At 37.3% G+C, this 14,237-nt stretch overlaps 2 protein-coding genes across 5 annotated transcripts in view; both read left to right on the top strand.

The window, feature by feature from the left end:
- LOC306868950 (cytohesin-1-like) overlaps positions 1-5,990 on the top strand; it is a gene marked incomplete at its 5' end in the record, with an annotated part of 39,683 nt that extends 33,693 nt beyond the window's left edge. For 3 of the 4 annotated variants that reach the window (XM_079415434.1, XM_079415435.1, XM_079415436.1), the window contains 4 exons: positions 3,155-3,231; positions 3,832-3,900; positions 4,030-4,184; positions 4,602-5,990. In XM_079415434.1, the coding sequence (XP_079271560.1) occupies positions 3,155-3,231; positions 3,832-3,900; positions 4,030-4,184; positions 4,602-4,680 (380 nt within the window). In that variant the 3' untranslated portion in view covers positions 4,681-5,990. Of the gene's footprint in view, positions 1-3,152; positions 3,232-3,831; positions 3,901-4,029; positions 4,185-4,601 lie in introns of all 4 variants that reach the window. The other variant, XM_079415437.1, reaches the window with a different exon arrangement.
- Positions 5,991-8,693: 2,703 nt separating this feature from the next.
- LOC306865080 (uncharacterized protein) lies at positions 8,694-13,488 on the top strand. The gene is made up of 4 exons (XM_079409446.1): positions 8,694-8,844; positions 9,712-9,883; positions 12,252-12,331; positions 12,459-13,488. The coding sequence occupies exons 1-4, from the start codon at positions 8,812-8,814 to the stop codon at positions 12,840-12,842; spliced, it is 669 nt and encodes a 222-aa protein (XP_079265572.1). The 5' UTR covers positions 8,694-8,811; the 3' UTR covers positions 12,843-13,488.
- The last annotated feature ends 749 nt before the right edge of the window (positions 13,489-14,237 follow it).

Raw genomic sequence — 14,237 nt, 5'->3', positions numbered from 1 at the left:
AATGACAGAATGTTCATTTCTCTGTGAACTGTTCCTTTAAAATGATATTCAATCAATAATGGTTGAATGTCTGGAGTGCACAGGATGTGGTGTTTGATCTGAGTAGACTGAGTCAGAAAACTGCATCTGGACCAAAGACTGCTGTTCTTCATGCTGTATGTAAAGTATAGATGTGTGTGTGATACTGGATTGCAGCGCTGAGGAAAGTGTGTGTGTGTGTGTGTGTGTGCTTGGTCAGATCGGACTCACCACTAGGATGCTGGGTGAGGGTGGGTTTTGTGAAGCACTGAAATCAAAATCAAACTGAAGTGTTCCGATTCCCTTACAAGTCAAGAATATGAGATAAGCACATACATTAGTATCATAATAACAATTCTAAAAGAAATCAAGGATTGATCCTTCTTGTTGTCACATCAGAGACCTGACTAGGAACGCCCATCGCTCACCCAGCCCTGTATCAGTGTCTGTCAATCAATCAGTCAGTCAGTCTGCCTCCTCTTCATGCCCCCCCTCCACAAATCTCCTCCCTCTCTGAGGCATTTCTGGACGGGGTTTCTGCTGTACGCCCGCAGCTGGAGTGATCATTAATCACAGCCGATAACTCAATCAGCCGATCAGCTTGCTCAGAAACCTCTCGCCTGCTGTAGTGCTCTGATTCCTGTTTGTTTTGTTTGTCGCTCATGCCAATATTAGAATACAATGGCAGTCTGGAGTGCAGGAGGATCATTTCCTGTTTAGCAGAAATGCTTGAAATGCTTTCGTGTGGTTGACATGACCTGCTTGTGTGCAGTGCTGTATTGCATAGAAAACTAATTTAAGATTAGGCCTGTCATGATCATGAATTTTGTGCTGAAGGTGAAGTTTTATTTTTTTCATGTATATGATTTTCTTTACTGCTGTAAAAATAGTTTTTTTGTTGTTGTTTTTTTGTGCATCTTCAATCTTGGTCCAATATGCATTCACACTGGAGCTCAGCAGACCTGAATTATAATATAATATACAGTAAAATATTGTGTACAGTAAAATATTATACAATATTGTGAAATATAATTACAATTTAAAATTGAATATATTTTAAATTGTAATTTGTGACATTAAAGCTGAATTTTCCACATCATTACTCCAGTCTTCCGTGTCACATGATCCTTCAGAAATAATTCTAATATGCAGATCTTCTGCTCAGTTATCATCAGTTATTATTGCTGCTAATATATACATTAAATTGTAATAATATTTCACAATGATAATGTTTTTTAATCAAATAAATGCAGTCATAGTGAGCACAAGACTTAAAAAAAAAACATCTTTGATAACATAATATAATATAATGAGTGAAACTACAAGCCTTTATTTTCTATGAATAAAGAACTGAAGAAGTGTCTTTGTATACTTTACAGTAGAGTTGTATTATTTTCATAAATAAAATGAGCAACTCATCTTCTTGTGACTGCCATTAACGCTACATGAAACTCTTAGGCCCAAGAATGTATAGCGTGACAAGGATGTAAAATAACAGTAAAACCAGAGCATTTCTGACCATTACGCACATTAATCCTTGATTATAAGCATGAAAATGTACATTATTTACATTATTTAAATGGCAAAACTACAGTAGTATCATGGTTATCTCAAATATGTGTGATTCTATAAAAGAACCATGATCAGGTGATTAATCAGTAATTGCGACAGGCCTAAATAACATTTTGCTACTGATTTTATAATCATTATGCATGCAGCTTTTATGAGCTCGTATTCACTGAGAGACGTCATGTGGTACTTGTACAGCACATCTGAAAATCCACTGCAGAATCAGCCAAAATAAAATTTGAGATATAATTCTGAACAGGTAGAAATAGACGTTCTATTAAGTTTTAAATTATTTAAAGATGTCTACAGACATCAACCACACTTATACACAGTTAAGTGTTTTTGGTTGCATCTCCTTTGCTTCTGTGATCAGTTTCCCTGCAGAGGAAATGAGGGTGGCGCAGGTCAGAGGTCATCCTCGGATCACTGAGCACTGTGTTTACCTTGCAGTCTCTATAGAGAGGGACGTGGGAAAATGTCCCAAGAATGTGAGCTTAATCGGTACTGAAGTGACTTGCCGTCAGATTCCTAACATAGTCTCTGTAAGTTAATTAGATGCTTAACATTATTATGACGACCCAATAAAGCGCTGCAGTGTTGACGTATTTTTGTAGGCCAATCCAGTAGTTTGCATCACACTAAAAAGTCAGTTAGTGTTTTCAATCGGGTTTTTTATTATTGAAGAAAAAGAGATAATCTTCACAAATGAACAAAGTTTCAAAGCTTAAATACAATCACCAGAAGTAAAAAGCTATAAATGAACTACACCGTGAGTTTGGTTTTCAAAGTCAAAGCCTTTTTAAGACTACTAATAGCTTTTAAAAATCACAAGGGGGTATTATTGATGTATTACATGCCTTTAAAATGAAATGTGAGCATATCTTGAGCTTGTGTTAACCACAGACCTTATTTCAGGCCAAAAACCCATTTTAAAACACCCACTGACAAACCAAATTTTCATCTCATTTCAGGGATTTGTTCTTCAAAAATGTCATCCCTGCTGCACTCATGAATCTTGTTCTTTTTTATTCTTAGTTTAGTTTTAAACAAATGTTTTAGGCATTGTCATTCAAGTCTACATTTTATTAATATTTTGACATTTTTGCCAATTATGCTATTAAGAATATAAGAGAGGTCAAGAAATAATGAGGAGAAGACAGTTTCGGGAAATGACAACCTGTGTATTTCACGGTTCTGGAAAGCAAACCTCAACTAGTTCTAGAGGATATTGCTCCGTTTAAACACATTTTACCTTTGGCTGGTCCTATTGGAGTTAAACAGAGTTTTTGGGTGGGGTTAAGAGGAATGGCAACTCTCAGGTGATGTCTGATAGTTGTGAAGGTCGACTCGTGGAGTGTGTTGGACCACGGCTGGATTGAGCATGGTGTGGTGCTGGTAAGGAATGCTGTGCTTGGGCCTTATTGGACATGGAGTCGCTGTAGAAGAGCTCTCATTGTCTGTTCATCTGTCTGTCTGCTCTTCTGCCGCTCAACTCTTCAGCTGCACGGATCTGCGACGTCTGACGACTCATCACTCGGAAAACTAACTCTCAGCTTTTGTTCCTCAGGGGGACGCGTCAAAACCTGGAAAAGACGGTGGTTCATTCTCACAGATAACTGCCTTTACTACTTTGAGTACACTACTGTAAGTACTGAAGGAAAAAGAACTTGTCATGCTAGATGGAGAGATTTATGGCTTTTTAGTGTCTGATATCTGACATGCAAAACTATTTTTATAATATAAAATAGATAAATTTCTACTATAATATATTAATTTAAAACGTCATGAAAATCTTCTTTTTAAATACTTCAAATACTTATGCAATTGAAATATTTGCAAATGTATTATATTTTATCATTTACATGCTGTGTATTTTTAATTATTTAATGAATGTAAAAAATGCAAATAAGTTACTCGTCATAAACCATTGGTTGTGCAGTGGTATAATGTTGTATTCTTTAGAGAATCGCTAAAATGGTAACATTTATCAATGGCTGAATAACGTAAGTTATTATGAAATGTATAAATATCATTTAAAAAAGAAAATACCAGTCAAATTGATTATTTGTATACTGATTTCTGAATTGTTTTGATGTATGAACCTTTTCATTGCCAGCTTGATTTCCAGTAATATGTTCTTAAAGCTGGTAATAATGTTTTGATTTGAGATTTTTCTGAAGGCTTTATCATGTGGTCCATGGTGAATTGTAATAAATGGAAACTAACGTGTTTCTTGTCATGTAGGATAAAGAACCAAGAGGCATCATCCCACTGGAAAACCTCAGCATCCGTGAAGTGGAGGACAAGAAGCCGGTAACACATCCTTCTCAGCTATTTTTAAACTGCGGAGACGGGATCTTTTCCTGTAGTTTTATCTAGGGACAGTTGGCACTGCGTCTCCCCCTCTAGATTTGTGATTGTCTGCATGTGTTTGCTTCTCAGAACTGCTTTGAGCTCTTCATCCCTGACAATAAGGACCAGGTGATCAAGGCGTGTAAGACCGAGGCAGACGGACGGGTCGTTGAAGGAAATCACACCATCTACCGCATCTCCGCTCCCACCACCGAGGAGAAAGACGAATGGATGAACAGCATTAAGTGAGTGCTACTCATCAAGCGATATTCTGGTTTAAATACAGCTCATTTATGGTAATGGAATATTCTTTTGTGGTCCGATAAAGACAAGTGTTAAATAAATGCTCACTGAATCTCTGTTTTGATTCCGATTGGTCAATCATTCTGGAGTCAGGTATTTTTCTTTACTGACACAAAAATGTCTAAATGACCAATGTATCATTTAAGGGTTAGTTGTGTGTCCCTCATATGACTCCACTCTCACTTTCTTCTGACATAATGAAATAAGTCAATATTTAATGTAAATTTAAGTTGTGATATTTAAGTTTCAGTGTGTCTATATGTATAGTATTAAGTATTATTTAACCACAACTGAGCAATCTTTAGCTCTAACATTACAAGAGAAGCAGTTCTCATAATATTCCTCCTCTTCATCTCCAGGGCGGCCATCAGTAGAGATCCTTTCTACGAGATGCTGGCAGCGAGGAAGAAGAAGGTCTCCTCTATGAAGAGACACTAGAGCTGCTCAGGACGCTGGTGTTACAGATTCAGGGCTACTCCCCCTCGTGGAGACAGCTGAGCTGTGCAGAGAAAAAAACAACCCCAGCTTCAGAAAGGAACCAGACCGGATCAGCAAGGGCAAACCTTGCTGGACTCTGCGCCTCTTTTTAAACATCATCTTGCTCAGCTCAAGTGTGCATGTGTGAGTGTTGGAAGGAAGTCAGTGGGCTTTTTACTTGCTGCTGCTTCCTTGAAACCCCCAAAGAGAACATTTTTCCTCACGCTTAACCAAAATACGCTCTCTCTCTCCCTCCCTCTCGCTCTGTCCTCTTTCTATACCTCTCGTCTCTTGCACACGCGCACACTCTTACTGAAATCAGCAGGTCTGACAGAATGTGGAAAACCAAACGAAGGTTCCTACGCGCATCAGAAAAGGAAGAGTTCCTTCGTGCTGATGATATGTACAGGCAATAAGTGTATTTTTACATTTTTTTTTTAATCGTGCACAAGCGGCTTAGTCCTCAGAGGTTTATTTGTGTATTTAATTGTAAAAACATTTTCCAAGAGACTTCTATAATTTGCAAAGGAAATCCAACTTTGTAGGGAGGGTGGGAAATCGCCCTAGATTTGTTGGCAGATTGATTTGTTTATTTTCTTGGCAGATGCCAGTGCGTTTTGAAATGCGACATGTGTATTTAGCATGTTGTGGAAAGCTGCTGCAGTGCTTTGAATATTGGCAGCTGGGTTTGCAGTGTAACACGTAAGCAGAAAGACTGGACGGTGGCCAGCTAGGGATTATGGGATATCAACATTACCAGGATATCATGCATTGGTACTACCTCTCATAGAGACAGGACGGTAATTAGCATATTGTAATGTTTAGTTTTTTATTTTACATGAGGTCGGTTAACCTAGAGTGTTTGGACTTTCACATAAAATGCTTTTAATAAAATGAATAAATGTGCCTATAATAACAATTCAAGTTCAACGTCAGTAAAGACTGCCAAAAGCAGTTCAATCAGAAGTCCTCCGGATGCTCCAGTGCCTGCTTGCGTTTCTCCAGTCACCTTCGTTTCTTGGGTTTCCATCGATCTAGCAGTTATTCTTCAAGCGAAATATTAAATCTAAGCAGTATTGGTTTAATTTATCAAAGATGTACATACTTTAGTGTATAGAGAATATTGGTTTCCATTTTATAAATGTGTGTACTGTATGTAGCTGTATTGTACTAGTCGAGTGCCATTTTCTTTCTTTTTTTATTTTTATGTTCTGGAGGTCGATACCATTGTAGTGGTAGCCAGATCATGCTGAAATAAAGATATTATAGCAGCTGTGGTTGTGTTTTGCTTTTTGACTTTGTCTGATTCAATCACATAAGCGCTGATTACTCACTAAAAAGAAAGGAATAACACACAACTGAACATATTTCTGTAAAAGAGGAATACAATCTGTACGCAATATCTGATGAATACCGGTAGGTGGCAGCATAATGACATTTTTGCTAGAGTCCCTGCTAAGAGGTGAAGATGTAGTAGGGTTTTCAGGGAGGATGTGTGTAAACAAAAATAAAAAGATAAATTAAGACATTTAAGTCATTTTTATATAAGTGCCTTAGAAAAAAACATTGCTGGTATCCATCTTGATACAAAACAAAGGCACTGATATATTAAAGATCAGTCAGTGCAAGTTGCTTTCAGTTGAAACCGTCTGATTTACATTTTAGTCTGGGACTATGTTTAAACCTTGTCTGTGAAACCGAGGGGAAATGTTTTGGATTATCGTGTTTTTTGCAATAATAAAAACAGAGTTGGGGAAAGTTGCTTTAAAAAGTAACTAATTGCATTACTTGTTTACTCTTATGCAATATGGTACTTTTGCGTTATTATTTTTTTGTCATCAGGGCTGAGCTTGATTATTTGTTTTTGATAAAAAAATAAAAATTAAAAGTTACATTTTTGGTAAGTGCACTTTCCCACCAAAAGTGAAATTAATAAATTAGTAATATGCTAGTAATCTGCTTGCTAACAAACTAGTTAATACTGACAATTGTTGTCTAAACTAAAGTGCAAAAATCAATGTATTTTGCAATAATGCACTTTATATGAAAGTCCATTGGGGCATTGCACCAGGTTAAATATTAAAATGCATATTGTTTTCTGTAAAATACACCCACAAGACTTAAACATTAGATATGTTGCTATAAGACAAGTTGGGTAAACATGCCAATAAAGTCTGGGCAAGATTATACTGAATCTTTCAATCCGTCATGACCATGTGACTTTTGCACGATGCAGAGGATACCAAAAAGTAATGAGTAAAGAACTGGTGTGGAAAACTCAACGGTAATTATTATATCTGTGACACAACAAATGTTATCGTCATCTCACTCTTAAAGGAACCACTTACAGTGGGTACGGAAAGTATTCAGACCCCCTTAAATTTCACTCTTTGTTATATTGCAGCCATTTGCTAAAATCATTTGTTAATTTTTTTTCCTCAATGTACACACAGCACCCCATATTGACAGAAAAACAGAATTGTTGACATTTTTGCAGATTTATTAAAAAAGAAAAACTGAAATATCACATTCAGACCCTTTGCTCAGTATTTAGTAGAAGCACCCTTTTGATCTAATACAGCCATGAGTCTTTTTGGGAAAGATACAACAAGTTTTTCACACCTGGATTTGGGGATCCTCTGCCATTCCTCCTTGCAGATCCTCTCCAGTTCTGTCAGGTTGGATGGTAAACGTTGGTGGACAGCCATTTTTAGGTCTCTCCGGAGATGCTCAATTGGGTTTAAGTCAGGGCTCTGGCTGGGCCATTCAAGAACAGTCACGGAGTTGTTGTGAAGCCACTCCTTCGTTATTTTAGCTGTGTGCTTAGGGTCATTGTCTTGTTGGAAGATAAACCTTCGGCCGAGTCTGAGGTCCTGAGCACTCTGGAGAAGGTATTTGTTCCAGGATATCCCTGTACCTGGCCGTATTCATCTTTCCTTCGATTGCAACCAGTCGTCCTGTCCCTGCAGCTGAAAAACACCCCCACAGCATGATGCTGCCACCACCATGCTTCACTGTTGGGACTGTATTGGACAGGTGATGAGCAGTGCCTGGTTTTCTCCACACATACCGCTTAGAATTAAGGCCAAAACGTTCCATCTTGGTCTCATCAGACCAGAGAATCTTATTTCTCACCATCTTGTGGTCCTTCAGGTGTTTTTTTGTGTCTTGCACTGAGGAGAGGCTTCCGTCGGGCCACTCTGCCATAAAGCCCCGACTGGTGGAGGGCTGCAGTGATGGTTGACTTTCTACAACTTTCTCCCATCTCCCGACTGCATCTCTGGAGCTCAGCCACACTGTCAGAAAAAAGGGTACGTTGGGGTCCGTTTGTGAACACTTAGGGTACAAATGGTGAAGTTGTACCCTCAATGGGTCATAGTTACACCTTAGGGTACTCATATGTACCATTTAAGGGTAAAAAAGGTACAAATATGTTTCCAACTGTCAGAGGGTCCATGTTTGGACCATTTAATCCCCAAACAAAGGTACAATCACTAGTGTGACAAAAGGAGTAAGCCAAAGTGTATGAAACGGTCACCTAAAATAGCAAGATAATAATTTTCATGAGTTGTTGGTTATTTGGAAGAGAAGCACAAAATAACCACATATATTTAAGAGACACATCTTTACTGACTATTTCTGAACCGTACACAAGCAAATGACATTTTATTAATTATGCAGAGCATCAAGATAACTTTTAAACAAAGCAAATGTATTAAAGTATGCCTGTATTTTTAATTGAATTCTAAACTGATATAAGAGCAGTTTAAATTTTTTGTTTTAATTTAGAGTTACAGAATACATGTACTAATCTTTCTTAGCAAAAGTACAATGTAGACAAATTATTTCACGTTTATTTAACATTATGGTGTACTTTTACTTTGCCTCAAAGTTCAAGTGCGCATTTTCGCAGCCGGTCTTCTTTAAATTTGCGTCGTCCAATGGGATTGTAGCCCGCGCGGTCCATATTATGCGCGCGAAGAAGAGAATGTGCACCGCACCATCCGTTACGGTTATTCGACGTCATGGCTGCCTCGCTACAGACGTTGTCGACGGAGGATCTTCTTGAAAAATTGAAAGAAGCTGGAATACATGTCACTGAAGACGAAGCACAGAAATTCAGAGGTAAGTTTAGTTTTAAGTAAGGTTACTGTGAAAATCCGTTGGTTCCCTTTTGATTCCTTGACATTGCGTCTGTAGCAAGGCCTGAGGTAAACCTTTCTTCGAAAACACTGACCTGACAAAACCAACCCATTGTTATTACATTAAGCATATTATCATTGCAGTTATTTTGTATTCATATTTAGCCAGAAATTAAGATACAACTTTTCGCATAACTTATATTCTACCGCGAGACAGTGCTCGAGACGCTGATAAAACAGCGGTGAAACGGCCATAGAAACACTTCAAACCCATCGCGTTTTGTGTCAGCTTTTACCACAGATTTATAAACTCAGTTTTCCAGAAGTTTGTAATTACGCTAACGTTAAGTTACCCGTGTTCACTCCGGACGCGAGCGAACGCCTGTCTTGTTTTATTTTAACGCCTCTCATAGTCAGTCTGAAATGATATAATTTACGAATATCATCCGTGTTGATTTATATCAGTTTTATTTGGTACATAGCTGCTAGTTAAATAACATTCTAAACGTAAGTCCAAGAGAGTCCTAATCATTTGTCCTGCAGATCGAGGCGTAACGTTACGTCGGCATCGAATCCTTCCAAAGACAGCAAGTGAAATTTGTTCACCATTAAGTTAATTATCAAAACCGGTAAACTCGTGAAAGAAGTTTCTAATCTATTGTGATGCGCATCTCGTCAGTAAAGCCGGTTTGATTAACGTTAGCGGTAAATCTCCATCACCTGCTTTCAGATGGAGCGGCATTTAAATGCATGGAGCCGTAGTTCGCAACAAAGAATATTAGAATCTTTATTTTTATTTTTTTAGTGGAAGTGAATGATTAACTTTGTCTTTTTTTTGGTCAATTTTCAGTTGTGTGATGAAGTTGACCGAATGCATTCATCAACTGTCAGTTTAAGTCAGCGCTTCAAGGACGGCTTTACCAGTATTGTGCCAAAGGTGCTTGAGCTTGTTCAAAGAAAAGCTCCATTGGCCAAAGTCTACAAAGAAGCAAGAGAAGAGATGCTTGCAGAAGATCTACCAGGTATTGACCTAAAATGTAGTGGTTTTGTGATCATCCATTTCTGAGCTTTTTTAAAGACTGATAGTCTTGTTAATTAAAAGTATAGGTGCTCAACAAATACATTTGTTGAAAATTTGTGCTTGGTCCATACAATATCTTCATGAGAAACTGATCTTGCAGTGGGCGATGTGACCAATATCTTATAACATGATTGAGTAATTTTATTTCACGATAATGTTACGTCACAATATAGTTATTCTTGCTGGAAATAAGTTTAACTAAAGGAGAAGTTCACTTCCAGAACAAAATTTACAGTTAATGTACTTATCCCCTTGTCATCCAAGATGTTCATGTCGTAAAGAAATTATGCTTTTTGATGATAAACATTTCAGACTTTTTCTCCATAGTGGACTTCTATGGTGCCCATGAGTTTTAACTTCCAAAATGCAGTTTAAATGCAGCTTCAAAAGGCTCAAAACCATCCCAGCTGAGGAAGAGGGTCTTATCTAGCAAAATTATCAGTTATTTATTTTAATTTTTTTAAATGACAATTTATATAATTAGCTATATCCCCAGCTATATCATAACTAGTTATATACTTTTTAACCTGCAACACTTGTCTTGTCTAGCTCTGTGACGTGTATACGTAGTCTATGCACCTCTGGTTCAAGAGAGTTCGGGTAGTATGAAAAACTCCTACCTTAAAAAATCTAATTTTCTCCCTCAACTTCAAAATCATCCTGCATCGCTGCAGAAGTACCGACCCAGTGTTTACAAAGTGTAAATGCAAAGATCAAAAAAAAAAAAAAAAAAAAAAGGTAAAACAGTAATGTAGCATAATTTTTGAAGTTGGAGGAGAAAATGAGATGGGAGTTTTTCAACATATCCTAACTGTCTTGAACCGGAGTGCACAGAGTATGCATGCACAAAACAAGCATTTGAGGTTAAAAAGTATATAAATTGTACGTTTTTAGAAAATAACCGATCGCTGGATCAGACCCTTCTTCCTCGGCAGGGATTGTTTTGAGCCATTTGAAGCTGTATTTATACTGCATTTTGGAAGTTCAAACTTGCGGGCACCATAGAAGTCCACTATATGGAGAACATTCCTGAAAGGTTTTCCTCAAAAAAAATTAAAAATTCTTTAAGACTGAAGAAAGAAGGACAAAAAAGTCTATAAAAAATACTAGTCTAACGTAGAGTAAAACATTCTCAGTAAACAGTAATAAAATAAGAACAAAGGATGTAATTACAAGCCATTGGACAAAAAAAACAGAAAAAGGATCAATTAAATGTAAGATTTTCAGGTGTGATTGCTGTGGATGATTGGGCTGCCGTCACTTTAAAGGGTTAGTTCCAGAGATGGGCACTCGAGTTAGTGACTCGAGTTGCATTTTTATAGACTTCAGATTCGACCAGAAATGACTCCAGACTTGACTCAAGGAAAATGACTCATGAATATTTTAAAAGCAACTCTAGTCTTTTATCTTTAAATACTTGTATAACTGATATTCAAAAGGCGGACCGCATCCGCACACTGGCATCCATCCGGACTGCGAGTTGTAACGGCAGCACCAATTTAAGTGAGCAGCATGTCAAAACAGCGGAGTGGATCACATAACAAGTGCTCCGGGTCATTTATGGCAAATATCTTTCAGCTCTATATCCTGTAGTATTTTTTTTTTTATCTGTAGTTACATCGTGCACTAAGACTGACAGAAATGTAAAAGTTGCAATTTATTTTTTCTAGGCCGATACGGCTAGGCTGATTATTACGCAGCGCCTGAAAGTAGTCCCCAGCTATATCCTAACTAGTTACCTAGCTGGGGACTATTTTCAGGGGCTGCGTCATATCATTGCGCCTACTGCAGCCATGGTAACGCAGCAAAGTTCCTTGATTATTACGCCAGAACGAGAGTATAGTTCCTAGCCATATCGGCCTAGAAAATCGCAACTTTTCATTTTCCGTCAGTCTTCGTACACTATGTAAATACAGAAGATTCAAGTTTTAAATAGGAATAATATCAAAACTCTTTGGTAATTTGAGCGAGATGATAACAGTCTAATCCGATTCAATGATCTATGCTAAGCTAAGCTAAAAGTGCTATAGCCAGACCCGGAGATCAAATGAATGGATTCGAAAACGGTAAAACTCAACTGTTTAACTCTAGGGGAGTTGGAAAATGTGGGTTAACACCCATAAGTGGAGTGTTCCTTCGATCCGTTTTTTTTTTTTTGACTGAAATATGACTAACAATGAGTAAAGGAAACCACTTATGGGAGGTATAAATGAATATGAAAACAGGCAATTTCTAATATTAAATTATTGAAGTTAGTTGTTGGAGTTAATTTATTTTATTTTATTTTATTTTATTTTATTTTACAATAGATTCTGACTTCCGTGCAGCACTGATTCTGCTGCCCCAGATCTTTAAAGAGAAGGTTGAGAGCTTAATCACACTAGGAGAGGTATGGAACTATTTGTTTAACTATCACTTTGTAATTCTCTTGATACATGACCAGTTATGTAGTTCTGACAGATGTAGCATTGTTTTACTGATAGAATTTTTCTTGTGTTTATTTTTGCTTTTCACAGTGTGATGCTGATACTCCATACCCAAACATACAGTTGGTAGAAACTGACTGGAAAATGGCTTTCTCCAAGAGGGTTCAAGTCCTTGTTAAAGTGGATGGTGTGGAGGTGTGCAGGGGACTAGGAGTTGAAGAAGGGATAATTGAGCTACAGCCTAGGACAGATGAAATGTCTCCACCTAGTAGGAACAAGCTTTTGACAAACTTCAAAGAAAATCTCTTCAGTTTCATTCTTAAATGTAGAGAAAAAAATCACATTCCACAGACCGTCCAGCAGGAAATAGTGAATGACATCAATTTTTTATTTTGTTATTTTAAAGAGAATTGCGACTCTTTTATTACTTGCCATCTTCAAAAAAAATGGGTTCAACATTTTATAATGTCCTGAAATAAGAGAAATGGTACAGTCAATGAATTTTTTTTGAAGAAGCTTCCAAAATTGTTAGCTCTCCACACGTTAAAAGAACATTGTAAATCTAAGCTTAGGCTGGTTGAACCGGTACATCATATTTTAAAGTTACACTTAATGAAATTAGTACTGTTGGAAAATTATTGTTTTGAAATTCTTGATGTTCAAAACTGGTTTTAGAAAATGTAGAATGCAGTAGAAAAATGTACTTAATGCGATTTGTACTGATTTTGAAAAAAAAAAAAAGTTTAATATTAAGCTTAATGTTCTTGCTGTTTACAGTTTTATGAAATGTTTTAAAAAGTTAGTCTAAACAACTTTTTTTCAAAAAGGTGTTGAATGTATGCATCCTGTTATGACGCATTGTGATGGAGCTTAAAACATTCCTCCTGTGAAAAATGTGAGAATGTAATAGTTTTTAATCTTTAATAAATGTGTGTTTATGATCAAATGTTTAGGGTATAAAGTTACAATTAATGCAATGTACTGTTGGAAAAAGATTGCTTTTTCATTGTAAAATTGCGCAATGTATCCTGTTGTGGCATTGTCATAAAGCTAAAAACATTCATCCTGTGAAAAATGTCAATTTAATAGTTTTGAATGTTTAATAAATGTGATAAACAGCATTCTGGACTTTTTAATATGCTGTATGAAGTACAAATTTGCCATCAAATGGTACAAAAGGGTTGTCACTGGGGCAGTACCCTTAAAAGGACACATTTGCACCTTTTTTAAAGGTACATAATGGTACCATAGCACTGTAAGGTACAATTTAGTAAGCAGAGGTACATATTTGCCTTTGACAGGTACATACTGCAAGGGTACAGATACGTACCCATGTGAAAGGGTACAACGGGTGTACCCTTGAGGGTACTGCCCCAGTGACAAGCCATTGGACCCCTGAAGGTACAAATTTTGCACATATTTTCTGACAGTGCACAGTGATATTTGGGTTCTTCTTTACCTCTCTCACCAAGGCTCTTCTCCCCCGATAGCTCAGTTTGGCCGGACGGCCAGCTCTAGGAAGGGTTCTGGTCGTCCCAAACGTCATCCATTTAAGGATTATGGAGGCCACTGTGCTCTTAGGAACCTTAAGTACAGCAGAATTTTTTTTGTAACCTTGGCCAGATCTGTGCCTTGCCACAATTCTGTCTCTGAGCTCTTCAGGCAGTTCCTTTGACCTCATGATTCTCATTTGCTCTGACATGCACTGTGAGCTGTAAGGTCTTATATAGACAGGTGTGTGGCTTTCCTAATCAAGTCCAGTCAGTATAATCAAACACAGCTGGACTCAAATGAAGGTGTAGAACCATCTCAAGGATGATCCGAAGAAATGGACAGCACCTGAGTTAAATATATGAGTGTCACAGCAAA

The sequence above is a fragment of the Barbus barbus genome (genome assembly GCF_936440315.1).
Source record: "Barbus barbus genome assembly, chromosome: 4".
Lineage (NCBI taxonomy): Eukaryota > Metazoa > Chordata > Actinopteri > Cypriniformes > Cyprinidae > Barbus > Barbus barbus.
The sequence above is the reverse complement of the archived record's forward strand: the minus strand, read 5'-3'. Positions and strand labels throughout refer to the sequence as shown.

Coding starts and splice junctions, on each gene's coding strand:
- LOC306865080 (XM_079409446.1), top strand. CDS start 8,812: ATGTCACTGAAGACGAAGCACAGAAATTCAGAG. Junction 8,845..9,711: donor CGAAGCACAGAAATTCAGAG/GTAAGTTTAGTT, acceptor GTCAATTTTCAG/TTGTGTGATGAAGTTGACCG. Junction 9,884..12,251: donor GCTTGCAGAAGATCTACCAG/GTATTGACCTAA, acceptor ATTTTACAATAG/ATTCTGACTTCCGTGCAGCA.